The sequence below is a fragment of the Orycteropus afer genome, unplaced genomic scaffold (genome assembly GCF_000298275.1).
Source record: "Orycteropus afer afer isolate SDZICR_OR568_19922 unplaced genomic scaffold, OryAfe1.0 scaffold00376, whole genome shotgun sequence".
Classification (NCBI taxonomy): Eukaryota; Metazoa; Chordata; class Mammalia; order Tubulidentata; family Orycteropodidae; genus Orycteropus; species Orycteropus afer.
The window spans coordinates 1,917,390-1,930,259 of NW_006921963.1; the positions used below are offsets into that span (position 1 = coordinate 1,917,390).

A 12,870-nucleotide genomic window follows, 5' to 3' on the forward strand; every position below is an offset into this window, starting at 1 on the left:
ACAGATCTACTGGGCCATCAGAGGAAGGGACCACTTGATCCCAGCATTCAAGTCATCTGCTCCTATGTGGGCACTCCTGAAGCCAACAGCAATTGAAAATGCTGGGGGAGCCTTTTATTAACTCAAACATGATGCAAAAGTCGTCTCAAAAAAACGTTTATTAGCATGATTAAAAACATTGGCTTGAGCAATGACAGAGGGAAGGAATTTCTAAACACGGAAGCATACTGGTAGTGACTTCTAACCGATACCTGGAATCAAACGGGCAGCTTTATTGCCAGGCTTCATTTTACTGAAATCAATCCATGTCTTGGTTCCACGTGAAGTCATGACTATTGCTTTGTCGGGAGTGAGTCCCTACAGCAGTTAAGTATAAAAAACACCTTCCATCATAATCGGAGTGTGACCTGCATTACTGAGAAAAGAGCTGATAAAAATCCTCAAAGAGTTGGGCTTTTGTTTTTAAAAAACATTCCTTTTACACACTACAAAGAAATAGTTAGTATTTTGGCTTTTTAAATCCCTACATGATACTCAGGATGGCGGTTCCCAAAGCCCCTCCCCTTGCCATCGTCGGGAACACGGCCCCTCTGCTGAGGGTGCACTCCGGGGGCAGGCTCTGAAGACTTCGCACTCCACGTGTTTATACTGGTTTGAGAACAAAGACCGCGTCATCCAGAACATAGTAGTCATTGTACATGTCGCCCTCACACAGGTATGGCAGTCTGGTGAAAGCTTCGATAACAAAGCCAGCTCTTCTGAAAACTTCTGGCAGGCTATTGACTTGTTCTTCCCAATTCTGTCCCTTGATTTCCAGAATTTCTGATGGTTTCTCCCACTTGCCACCTACTAAAACAAAAACATTCAGTTAAATTCTTGAACAAACACGTTCTCTGAGGAGGAAGGGGAGAGGGGCACTGCACTGGGCGCTCTAGGAACCGACTCCTTTCTCCTTCCAAGGAACCCTGCAGGTGAGGGGACAAGAAACGAAAAACACGCTGAGAAGGGCTGCAACTCGCCCAACAGGTGAAACAATGAGTCTCGGAGCAGAACTGTAACCCCAGGCTAATCTGGATCCAAAGCCCACATCCACCCGTTCTTACCATCCCGGATATCACCCTCCCTTAGACGGACTGGGCTGCAATGGTCAATGGGTTCAAAAAACTGATCACTAAGTATGGGCATACTGAAACAGAGAGTAAGTAACCAATCAAATTTGAAAGAAGGTTTTAGGACAAATCCAAGAGAATACCAGTGACGTGGTATTTATTGACTAAAGAGGTGTGTAGGGTGGTGCAGTCCCTAAGGCATTTCACTGCTAACCAGAAGGCTGGCGGTTCAAACCCACCAGCTGCTACACAGGAGAAAGATGAGGCAATCTACTTCCATAAAGATTTACTGCCTTGGAAGCCCAAGGGGAGTCGCTATGAGTTGGAATTGACTTGATAATAGCAGTGAGTTTGGTTTTTTTGGAAAGAGGTTTATTAGGATGGGAACAGGAACAGGCTCATGAAGGATTTTAATTCATAATAAACCAGTGTGTTTTTCAAGGGAAGTTGATCGTTCCCTAACTTTCAGAACAATCTCATCAACGCTGAGCTCCAGGACCGGGAGCAGAGCACCGGAGCGAATGAGTCAGGCCAGCGCTCCGAGAACGGTGCCTGGAGTCTGGACCTACGGGGGCAGGTGCCAGGGAGAGTGTCCAAGGGTAGGGAAGGTCACAGACACACACACAAAGGGCACTGCTGCTATTAGTTGCCGCTACGCTGATTCCAACTCACGGCAACCCCGTGGGCTCAGAGTGGAATTACTCCACCGGCTTCCAGTCACTGGCTTGCCTGCCAAGGCACCTCTGAGTGGGTTCAAACCGCCACGCTTTCAGCCAGCAGTCAAGTGCTTAATTGTCTGCACAACCCAGGGCCTCCCCACAGATGGCAATAAATACCCATCCTCACATACTTTCAGATGCTCTGTTGATGTGGAAAACACACATGTACAGTTTTGAGACTGTTCCAGAATTCAGACTCAGAATAACCTTCTGTTAGTGAGAATATACGTAATCGACTGCTGCCAAGGATACAGACACAACAGTGGAAGGATTTTCCATTCTTTCCGGCGGCCCAGCACCTGAACCCCTTCCTGTGATTCAGGGGAACCCCAGGCTGCGGCTGGGGCTATTCCCCGCCTAGAGTCTTGGGGGAGACAGTACCTGGGGAAGTAGCTTCGCCAGCCTCCTTGCTGCTAGAGGCCTGTGGCATGGGGCCTAAAGCCCCAGACTGGGAAGGAGGCGCTAACGCCCCGGAGAAGTTGGCCGAGAAGTTGGCCGTGAGCCGCCCTCCCGGGGGTGGAGCAACAGGAGGGGACCAAGCAGCTGGGACCAAGCTGAGTGACGCTGGAGGCAAGGCTTGGTCCACGGCGGTGTCTGTGTGTTTGCTCTTCCAAGTTCACGGTGTGACCTGCGGCAGCCTCCTGGCCGTGGACTCAGACAGCACCCCCCCCACCCCCGCTCCTCTGTGACCAACCACCACACCTCCTTTCAGTACATCCCCTCTTGCTCAACGCAGCCCGAGTCAGTTCCTGCTGCTGACAAAGGAGAACCTGAAGACAAAGCCTCGCAGTGGGGGAGGGGCGCAGAACAGAGGCCCACACGTTACGAAGGGGTCCTCAAGCTCAAAACTGGGGTACAACTAGGGCACAATTTAGCTCTTCACTGTACTCTGACGTCTCATTCAGCCGTTTTATCTCCACCTGAAGACACTGCCTTCTGCTTCTGCCCGATTTCCAGGGGTGACGGTCCATACTGGGCGCACAGTAGGTGCCCTGTGGCGATTGCCCAGCTGCTCTGGGAAGGTAAAGTGCAGCTCTCTCCAATACGCTGCTCCTCGCTGGGAACGTGCACTTTGTAAATCACAATCTGAGTCAGAGCGCCTCGTACCTCCCCGTCCAGAGCAAAGAATGAAGAAAAGCAAAGACGCACAGAAACAATTAGTCCAAGGGACTAGTGGACCGTGCGTATGGCCATGAGACCAGAAGAGCTAGACGGTGCCCGGCTACCACTGTCAACCACTTGGAGGGGGATTGGTGCAGGAGACCCTGGATATTTTGGGAGAACAATGTGGAACAAAATCCAAAATCATACAAAAGACCAGGTTTGCTGGTCTGCTAGAGCCCGGTGAGACCCCTGAGACTATAGCCCCTAGTTACCCTTCGGGTCTGGAACTGAACTCACTCATGTGGTTTCCAGCCAAACAGACAGGCATATGGGGTGAACATTTACACCAGGTAGATACACTTCTTGGCGCGATCAATGGTGGGAGAACAGAAGGGCAGTGTTTTTCCACGGAGACGGCTTGGGGGACAGGAATCCATGGGAGGGAAGGACACAGGGAAGAGGTTAACAATGGGGACGAAGTGGGAAGAGAGCTGTTACATTGTGGGGAACTGCAGTCAATGTCGTGAAACAAAATGTGTAGAACTGCTGTGTGGAAAATGAATTTGCTCTGTAAACTTTCACCTAAATCACAATAAATAAAAAATAAGAATAATAAAACAAAACACCTAGCATCTATGAGGATTTGTCAAGTCAAAAAAAAGAAGAAGAAAGGATATATGTATGATATGAACACATTTGGGTTATGTGTTCTACCTAAAATCTCAACTTCACATTGTGAAACCGGGTTACAAACAAGTTTTACACAATTTCGCAAAGTTCCCAATTATGGTTACTCAGGAAGAGTTCCTCCCTTCAGTTCTTCCCTTCTAAAAAAAGCACGTACACACACCAAGCAGACTCTTTCAAGCCCGCGCTCCCACGCGCACACACGAAGAGACGGAGACGGTCACAGAGGAAAGACTGCGCTCAGGCTGGCCATGAACCTGATTCTATTTTATGTCGGTAAGGTTCTTCTTCTTTTCTCTCTCTTCCGTGTTATTTAAATCAATCTATTTTTCCCTTACTGCATTGACATTTTAAGTTCCTACACATGAAGTTTTCAAAGAATACTAGAAATTATCTAAGATGATGTTTCCCTTCTCCCTAGAGAAGTAAGATTGTAAGAGAAATAGCTGACAAACAGCTTCAAACTAACCCTGAAAATCCCCTTTGCTCTTACACTGCTGTAGAAAAGGGCCCTTCAGCAAACAAAGGGGTGACAGGGGCGAATGAAACACCCCAAAACCCTGTGTACCAGTCGATGACAATGAAGTTCCCAGGCACTCGCTCTGCACACAGGAGGCATGAACCAACATTTGGTGGGTTATTTTCAAAGAACAGTGTTTTTGAGAAAGTAAATTGCTATAACCTAAAAGTGGTTGTCATAAACAAACAAAACCCTGCCACAGCTCCTTCCACGGAGAATAACCAGCCTGTAAATATATCTATGCAAAAAATATTCCACATCTTTGCCTATGGAAGAGCAAGTATTTCGTACATTCTAGTCTAACGAGATCAGATTTGGCCACACAGTTTGGGCCACAGGGCAGAGAGAGGGACAGGAAGTCTTCAAATTAATTTTCTCTCATGGATAAAGAAATACACCAAAACGTCAATGGAGGTTATCTTATTTGGGGCAGCAGAATTACGGGTAACTCTTGCTCCTACTGTCAGCAGTGTTCTATTTATTTAAAACAATTTATTTTTCTAATAAGTATGTGTTAGTTTTATAAACTACTGTAATTAGTGATGTTGGAAAGACGCATCCTTCTCTTTTAGAGATACATTCTGAAAGACACACAGAGAAAAGCAATCTGGGCTGTGCCCTGAAATCACAGGGGAGTGGCTTAGTTCCGGGGGGAGAGAGGACACAGACCGGGTTGAAGCCATGTGACAGCACCGCATTATTCTGACTACTTCTGTATATGCTTCAAATTCTCCAAAATAAAATTTTTTGAAGTGTTGAAAATTAGTTCCCTACTTATGCCTAACTGGGTTTTTACAAACGTAAAACAGTAGTTTTTCCTCCACCAAAGAGCCAAAGCTTCAACTCCTTCAGAAGGTACAGAGTTTCAAAAAACAAAATCCCACCAGATGTCTTAATAGAAATTCTTTCTGTGGTGTAACACATTATCCAAACTTCTCTATTTCACTAATGGGCTGCTTAACCGGGGAGGGGGGACGAGTAGTTTCCTAGGCTTTCTCCCACCCTCTGTCTGACTAAGGGTGCGGAAGGCGGATGTAAACGGAGTTACGAAACTCCAGAGCTGTAATGGTTTCTTTCACCCCGTACTATTCTCAAAAGTAAGTGTTAAAAGTCAGCTTCCTTCTTAAAACTTTATCTGCAACAAGACTGGAGATGGAGACACTGCCCATTAGCTTTGTTATATTTCTGCAGCACCGATCCCATCTCAAATGTTCCCATATATAACCATGGTGATTATGTCATGAAAGAGGCAGGTCTTCCCATTAAGAAACACTCAACTGGCTTTTTGGCTTCCCAGGCCGAGAACAGAAGGCCAAGGTGAACACAAACTCTGTAACCTGGGAAGCCGTGGGGCAGGGTAGAAAGTTCACTGGACTAGGTGTCTGGTCCCAACTCTGCTACCACCTTGCTGAGGGAAGCCAGTAAGTACCTCTAACACGGGTGCATGGCACTGGGAACAGGAGTAGCGGCAGCAGAAGAAACAGCTTACAATGCTCGTGATGGCTAAGTCAAAGAGCGGCTGCCGTCAAGTTGATTGTGACACATGCCCCGTGTGTGACAGGTAGAACTGCTCCACAGGGGCTTCTTGGCTGTCACCTTTATGGAAATAGATCACCAGGCCTTTATTCTGCAGTGCCACTGGGTGGGTTCAAAACATCAACCTTTAGATTAGCATCTGAGTACAAACTGTTTTTTGCCACCCAGAGACTCTGAGGTGGAAAGCACTATATGCATCTTGCGAATGAGGAAACTGAGACACAGAGACATTAAGATCACAGAGATAGGAACTGGCAGAGCTGGGATTCAAACACCAGTCTGTGCTCTTTATCACATTATTGTTCATCAATTAAGACAAAAGATACCAGGGATCTTGAAGCACTGTACAGTTGCCAGGTAGAAATACAATTTGCTTAGCCTGGCGTGGCTGGCACCGTCTGCCTTTGTTCAATGACCAGAGCTGAGGTAGGTGGAGTTGGGACTGCGTTTCCACAGGTGCACGTGTTGCCTCTTAGGTTTCCTGCAAAGACGCCAGGCTGACAAAGCACCAACTGTGAACTACTCTGAATTCCTGGCAATCCCAACCCCCACGGGGCCACTGATCCCTCCCATTCCTGCTCTAACCCAATGACAGTGACACTCATGTCAGGAGCTTTGATACACATCACCCCACTGAATATATCACCTCTGAGGGCTGACGTGATTCACCCAAGATCAAAGGAAAGCTTGTGAGGAGCAGGAGTGCTCCTGAGGACCCCAAACTTATGACTCTTAGTCAGCTTCCACCGGACCCCCTCTGGGGCCACCTGCCAGTCATCAGACAGCGCCACGCACCAGGAGGCTGAGGCAGGAAACACAGGGACCAGGGAGTCTAGTTTAAAAGTCCTTGTTAGTGCTGGAAGTGAGCTGAGAAAAACAAAGGCATGGCTGAGATCCCTCCCCGCGAAATGTACATAAAACAGACACCTAGGCCAAGGTGCCAAACCAGCCTAATGCCGCCCGCCTGCTTCCTCCCACAGGTGCCGTGGGCGCCTGCACCGTCACGGTCACCCAGCCGCCTTACCTGGAGGTGGACTACACGCACGAGGCCACTGCCATCGAGTGCACCTTCTCTCCCTCCGGATGCCCCACCAAGCCCCCAGCTAGTCTGTGGTTCCGCTACAGCGCTCACCAGTCTGAGACCCTCTGCTGGGACGGGTGCCGCAGTGAGGCTGACAAGTTCATCATGCACGAGTCCCTGGCACAGAACCGCGTTTCCCTCACTGTAAACAGGGTGACTTTAAACGACAGTGCCATTTACATCTGTGGAATAGCATTTCCAAGTTCAAAGAATGCGACAGCCAAGCAAACCGGAGGAGGTACCGTGTTGGTGGTAAGAGGTCAGTGGGTTAAAGCTTTCTTCCCAGTACATCCCATCTTGCTCAGACCTTTCAATCCACTGCACTTAAATTCGTCTGCACTTACAAGCAGGCACTGAGATAAACTTGCTGACTTAATACCCGAGTCATGACCTGAGGTCAGGGCTCCATGACATCTGGAATAAGGAACTACTCCCACCGCCAAGCCCATTCCCCACCCCACCACCCTCCCCTGCCCCTTCAGACACAGAGTGTGTTCAGCACTGTGCTTCTGCTAGCTTCTCTCCTAACATCCAGACCTTCCTAGTGCAAGGTATGCTCTTCCCTTCCATCTACCACGATGACTTGGTAACGAACGTACGAGTCAATAGGGACACCCTTCTCAGGACTGGTCTCGCACTGTGTTGTGTAGAATCAAACATTAGGGAAGCAACCAATGAACTGGCCCCAGAAGAGAAATGCATTATGGCGAACAAGCACAAGCTCGGGGAGCAGTCACTGGAGGACCCCGACCCCTGCCGTTCTGTCTGGAAAGCAGGGAACAAAAGAGGGTCTGGCTCTCTGAGATTCGCTCAAACAAGAGACTATGTCCTCTCGCAAGTGAAGACATCACTAGCCATGCTGGGAAGGTTCGCTAAGGTCTACCAGTCAGGGTCCAACTTATTCCCTGACGTGCTCTGAGATGACGAAATCCCAGAGGAAAGGTTTCCCGTGATTCTGCAGGTGAGGACAGAAGGGTGAAAGCCCCTCATCTTATCTGTTTTGGACCTCTTTCCTTAAACAGGACTCTGGAAATGCTGAGCACTGAGGTCATGAAGTTGTGAATTCAAAATCAAACCCAGCCCTTCAGTTTTAAAACAGGACTTTGGTGGCATAAGATTATCTCTTATTACAATCCCTGCTTCTAATTATTAGGGATGGGCTTTTTTTTTTTTTTTTTTTTTAATTCTGATTTGGGTGAAAGTTTACAGAACAAATTCACTTTAGGTACAGCAGTTCACATATACTTTGTCTCATGACATTGACTGTAGTCTCCCACAGTGCAAAATCTCCCCCCCCCCACTTCCTCCCCATAGCCACCTCTTCCTTGTGTCCTTCCCTCCCATGCACTCCTGACCCCTGAGCTGTCTCCCTGTGTATACACAGCCCTTCTAGTCTCCCATGATTGATCCCTACAAGGAGTGTATCTACCTCAGATAAATGTTCAGCTCCTTATGCCTGTCTTTTGTTTGGCTGGAAGGCACTGGAGTGGGTTCAATTCCAGACCTGAAGGGCAGCTAGGGGCCACAGTCTCAGGGGTTCCACCAGGCTAGGGATGTGCTTTTGAAATTTGAATGTCCTTTAACCTAAGTGTCCTCTAACCTGTAAGATAAATTATAAATGAATTTATACATGCACATAAAGTTCTCTTAATAGTGCCTGGAGGCCCTGGGTGAGGTAAACAGTTAAGTGCTTGGCTACTAACCGAAAGGTTGGAGGTGTGAATCTACCCAGAGGAGCTCCGGAAGAAGGGGCTGGCGATCCACCTCTGAAAGGTCACAGCCTTGCAAACCCTGTGCTCTGCAGTTCTACCCCGACACACACGGGGGGCGCCAAGTCAAGCTCGACTTGCTAGCAACTGGTTTAGGTTCAGTTTACTGACATGGTACTAAACACACAACTATGCAGGTCTACGTGTCTCACTGTGTTGTCTATTAAAAAAAAAGAGTTAGCTAGAAGAAAAATGACTTTTAAAGAGATGAAAATCTCAAAACGGCAAACTCATACCAAAGAGGGCTTCCTCTTTCTCTACAAGCAGAAATTAAAGTACTGCTAAGACAGGCACAGCAGTTCCCTGCCTTTTCTACAGAGCTCCTCAGGCAGCACTCAGCTAATTTATTAGTCTCACAACATAAAGCTGTATATGTTGTATAAACTGTGTACACGAGATATGCATCTCTGGGATATTTCGTTGAAAAGTACAGATGATTCAGACAATAATTACAAAGCAAACTGTATTTTATACTTTAAATGATCAGGTCCTTGAAGGAATGGCATGTTAATTAATCCTGACCCAGATCATAGGGTCTGTAAACTAGAAGTTTAGAATACAAAAATGGATTTGATCATTCTGTTTCCAGAACTTGGCCATAAACACTGCTTTGTTTTTTATTTGCAGTGAGCAAAGCGACCCCATTCAGCTGTGTAGACTACACAGCTCCAAGCACACACACACCAGCATTCTGCTAACGCATACATGTGAAAGGATCTTAACTCCAGAAATAGCCTCTTGGTGACATGTGCACACCGTTTCTATCGAAAGAAATGTTCGACACACTTGAACAATGGTCTTAAAACGTTTACGTAACTTTTATAATGCTTTCCATAAAAACACTGATTCTTATCATTATGACAAACCATTCACTGGGTATTTAAAAACTTTTATTTTAAAAAATGAGTCCCCATTTACCTCAAGTAGACACACGCCCTGGAGAGAACAATCATGGGAGAAGGAAGGGCTGCTTATGCACAGGGAGATAGCTCAGGGTGCAGAAGAGTATGAAGGGATGGACACTGGGAGGAGGTAACTATGGGGAGGAAGTGGGAGGGGAGCTGCTGCATTGTAAATTTTGGTCAATGACATGAGACAAAGTATATGTGAACTGCTGTATGAAAAGTGAATTTACTCTGTAAATCTTCACCCAAATCCTAATAAAAAAAAATATATATATACATATATATATAAAAAATGAGTCCCATTTTTGATAGAATACATTTCTAGAGCCGACAGGCTGGCTTTCGCTGTCACAGACATGAGTGTCTTTGGAATGGAGACACTGGCTACATGAATAGCCCAGGAGAGAAGTTCCTGTTCCACCTCCCACATGCAGTCCCAGCTGCACTTTGCAGCTGTGCCCATTACAGGTACCTTTCACGTTGCACGTGGATGTATGTTGCAGTGACTAGGGCTCTTTATGCTTCCACTTGATAAAGAACTGAAGCTTCTCAGCCCCGAGCTACGGAATGCCCTGATAGTGCTGCTGTCGCTGCTCTCCGTCTACGTCACTGTTGTGGGCGTGACCATCACAGTCCTCACCAGAGTAAGTCAGACCCCTGGCGGTGGGCGTCCTGTAACCTCAGGTGTTAGCACAAGGAGACAGTGTCTCTCTTGCCGCACATTCTGAGCTTCCTGGAAGAGCTCACGTAATGAGTACCCTGCTCTGCCTCTGCAGGGCACCAACTGCAGAAGCAAGCATACACTTTCACCACAGAAATACTTATTAAGCAGAACACGTGACGCATTTTCTCTTTAAGGCCAAGCCCCCCAACAGAGGAATAAGAGGAATAAGAACCACAGGCTGTCTTTCTACTGGTGGGTGGTGGGAGTATGTGTCACTATCTAAGAACTCTAAGAAAAGTCGTTAAAGCAAAATGGAGTGTGACCAAGAGACCAGAAACTACCTTACACTACCCAGAAGGCCTCAAGTTACTGGGAGACTCTTCTAGTTCTGTATACTCCCTAGAGAGGAAATGCGTGTGTCCTGCCAGGATTCCAATAAATCCTACACTCAACACCAGTCTGGTGGTGAGATTATTTTATTAATGGAATAAATGCATCATGGAAATTATATGAAAATTGTTAACTCTCACTATATTGTTTAAACATTTAATCTTACTATGGTATGAGAGATCTGTCACAAATGTTTTGAGTGTATGAAATACTGTTGTAAGACTTTTCTTTCCTTTGCAGTCAAAATTGAACACTTTAAGGAATAAAGACCCAAAAGAAGAGTCACAAAAGGTACAGACCAATGCCTGTGAAATACATTTTAAATTATGACTAGTTAGTAACGATTTCAAAGCAGAAATACTTTAAGAAACACAGGGAAGAATATCCTGGTAACTTTCAACCACAGTCGGTGGCATTTCCTGTTGCTGGAAAACTCAGTGTAACCTTCAAGAGGTAAACTGATTTAGATTTGACAGTTCTCAATCATAATTCTGTATTCTAACAAAAAGACTAGCGTTAACCGTGGGTGTAGCTGTGGGGGTGAAGGGGTTAGTTCCCAATGGAAGAGCAAGCATGGACAATCATCGCGTCGAGTCCTAAGACTGTTTTTCTCGTTGTGATGTCTAGAAGAGTGCTCGGCGGATTTTTCAGGACATTGCTCAAGAGCTTTACCATAAGAGATACGCGGAAACAAGCCAACCGCCTGTAAGTATAAGACACCGCAACAACACAATGTAGATAAAAGGGCATTTGACCAGAAAAACACAGTGACATGGAAACCTCTCAGAAACACACTGGACATAAGCCATGTTTTCAATATTGACAAGGATGCTTCTGTGGATTAAAAGCTACTTTTGTGGAGTGTTCTGAGCGCAGTCAATAGGCATCCAGTAGGTGTCACAAACATTTGTGGATCAAATTAGAAAGAAAAAGCATTTGTTTCTGGCAAGAGAGAACTAATTTACACTAGAAAAGATCCAACAAACAAAAAATCCCACTGCCATCAAACCAATTGTGACTCATGGTCATGACAGTGGATAAGGCACTTGGCTGCTAACTGGAAGGTCAGCGGTTCAAACCCACCAGCTGCTCCACAGAAGGAAGACGAGGCGGTCTACTTCCATAAAAATGTACAGCCTTGGAAACTCAATGCGGGTTGCTATGAGTCAGAAATGATTTGATGGCAGGTTTTTGTTTGTTTGTCTAATGAAAATAGGAAATGAGTATCTCTTCAGTGTTTGGGATTGGAGCAAGAGGGAGAAAACAAGTACTTACTATTTTCAGATGAAAAACTGACAAACTACACAGTAACATTTACATAAATGCATAATTACAATATATCCTGACACTGCTCCTTTAAGTCCTTCATAGTCAGGACTTTCCAATTGGATGCTGGTTTAGAAATAGTAGAACAGATACGGTTTCCTCATGCATGACAGTTTGCTCATGTATTTACAAGCTACTGAGTATATTTTCCTCTTAAAAGCAACCAAGAGGGCAAATGCCATGGGATTCTATTATAGATTTATCTTCAAATTCCAATTCAACTTTTAAAAAGGATTTTCACCCAGGAAAGAATATTGCCCAAGTAGTCATTTTATCCTCCAATGTACATACAAAGAAACTGGTCTAATTGCATACCATGCCATCCTCAATAGCTCTAAATGCTGGTGCATACTTTTTTCTTATTGGTGCATCTTTTTCAGCAAAGAGGCAAAGGTAAGTGACCTAAAGACAGGCCTAGAAACAGAACTATAAATTTCTAAGCGAAGGCTTTGATAATGACTTTGGAACAAGAAAATTATTTTTGCAGTTTTCACATTCTATACTAAATACAGGGAAAGTGATAACCTGGTCATTCAGATTACTAGAAGGGTAATTAGGACCCAGAATGTAGGACGACATGGTTCTTTATATGCTGCTTGGCTCATGGTGTCCTGTGGTTACATCACTTTAAATGTCACTTGTACTTTTACCTCTGCAGGAGAAAGACCACAACACTTATGAAAACAGAAGGGCACACGACAACTATGAAAGACCTTAGCAGTGTTCTCATTGTCAATTAAGCCACGGGAAACCCAACTCCAGAAGCTACGGCAGCATTCACCACCACACACCAACCAGGGCTTTTGGACAAACGGCTGTGAAAAAGGAGCCAGTGTGTAAGAAACTGTAATTGACAATAATTACCACAAAATATTAAAACCCCACAAAATACAACTGAAAATACTTTCCTAACTTACTAGGGAAAAACTGTAAGCAGCCCAACATCTTCCAAAACTTTTATTTTCATAACCTATATCCTATGTTTCATTCAACATTCAAGGCGTGTGATGATCACTACCCTGAAGAAGACTGAAAGTCAGAACACATGCCTCAGTCTTGA

The 12,870-nt window shown here is 45.6% G+C and overlaps 1 protein-coding gene across 1 annotated transcript; it reads left to right on the plus strand.

Annotated features, from left to right (window-relative positions):
- Window positions 1-328: 328 nt before the first annotated feature.
- Window positions 329-12,528, plus strand: IGSF6 (immunoglobulin superfamily member 6). Its single transcript, XM_007953188.2, has 9 exons — window positions 329-349; window positions 617-715; window positions 1,579-1,708; window positions 3,770-3,895; window positions 6,656-7,015; window positions 9,968-10,074; window positions 10,725-10,775; window positions 11,112-11,189; window positions 12,469-12,528. Exons 1-9 carry the CDS (start codon window positions 329-331, stop codon window positions 12,526-12,528), a joined length of 1,032 nt encoding a protein of 343 aa, XP_007951379.2.
- Window positions 12,529-12,870: the final 342 nt, after the last annotated feature.

Coding starts and splice junctions, on each gene's coding strand:
- IGSF6 (XM_007953188.2), top strand. CDS start 329: ATGACTATTGCTTTGTCGGGA. Junction 350..616: donor TGACTATTGCTTTGTCGGGA/GTGAGTCCCTAC, acceptor CTCCGGGGGCAG/GCTCTGAAGACTTCGCACTC. Junction 3,896..6,655: donor CCTGATTCTATTTTATGTCG/GTAAGGTTCTTC, acceptor TTCCTCCCACAG/GTGCCGTGGGCGCCTGCACC.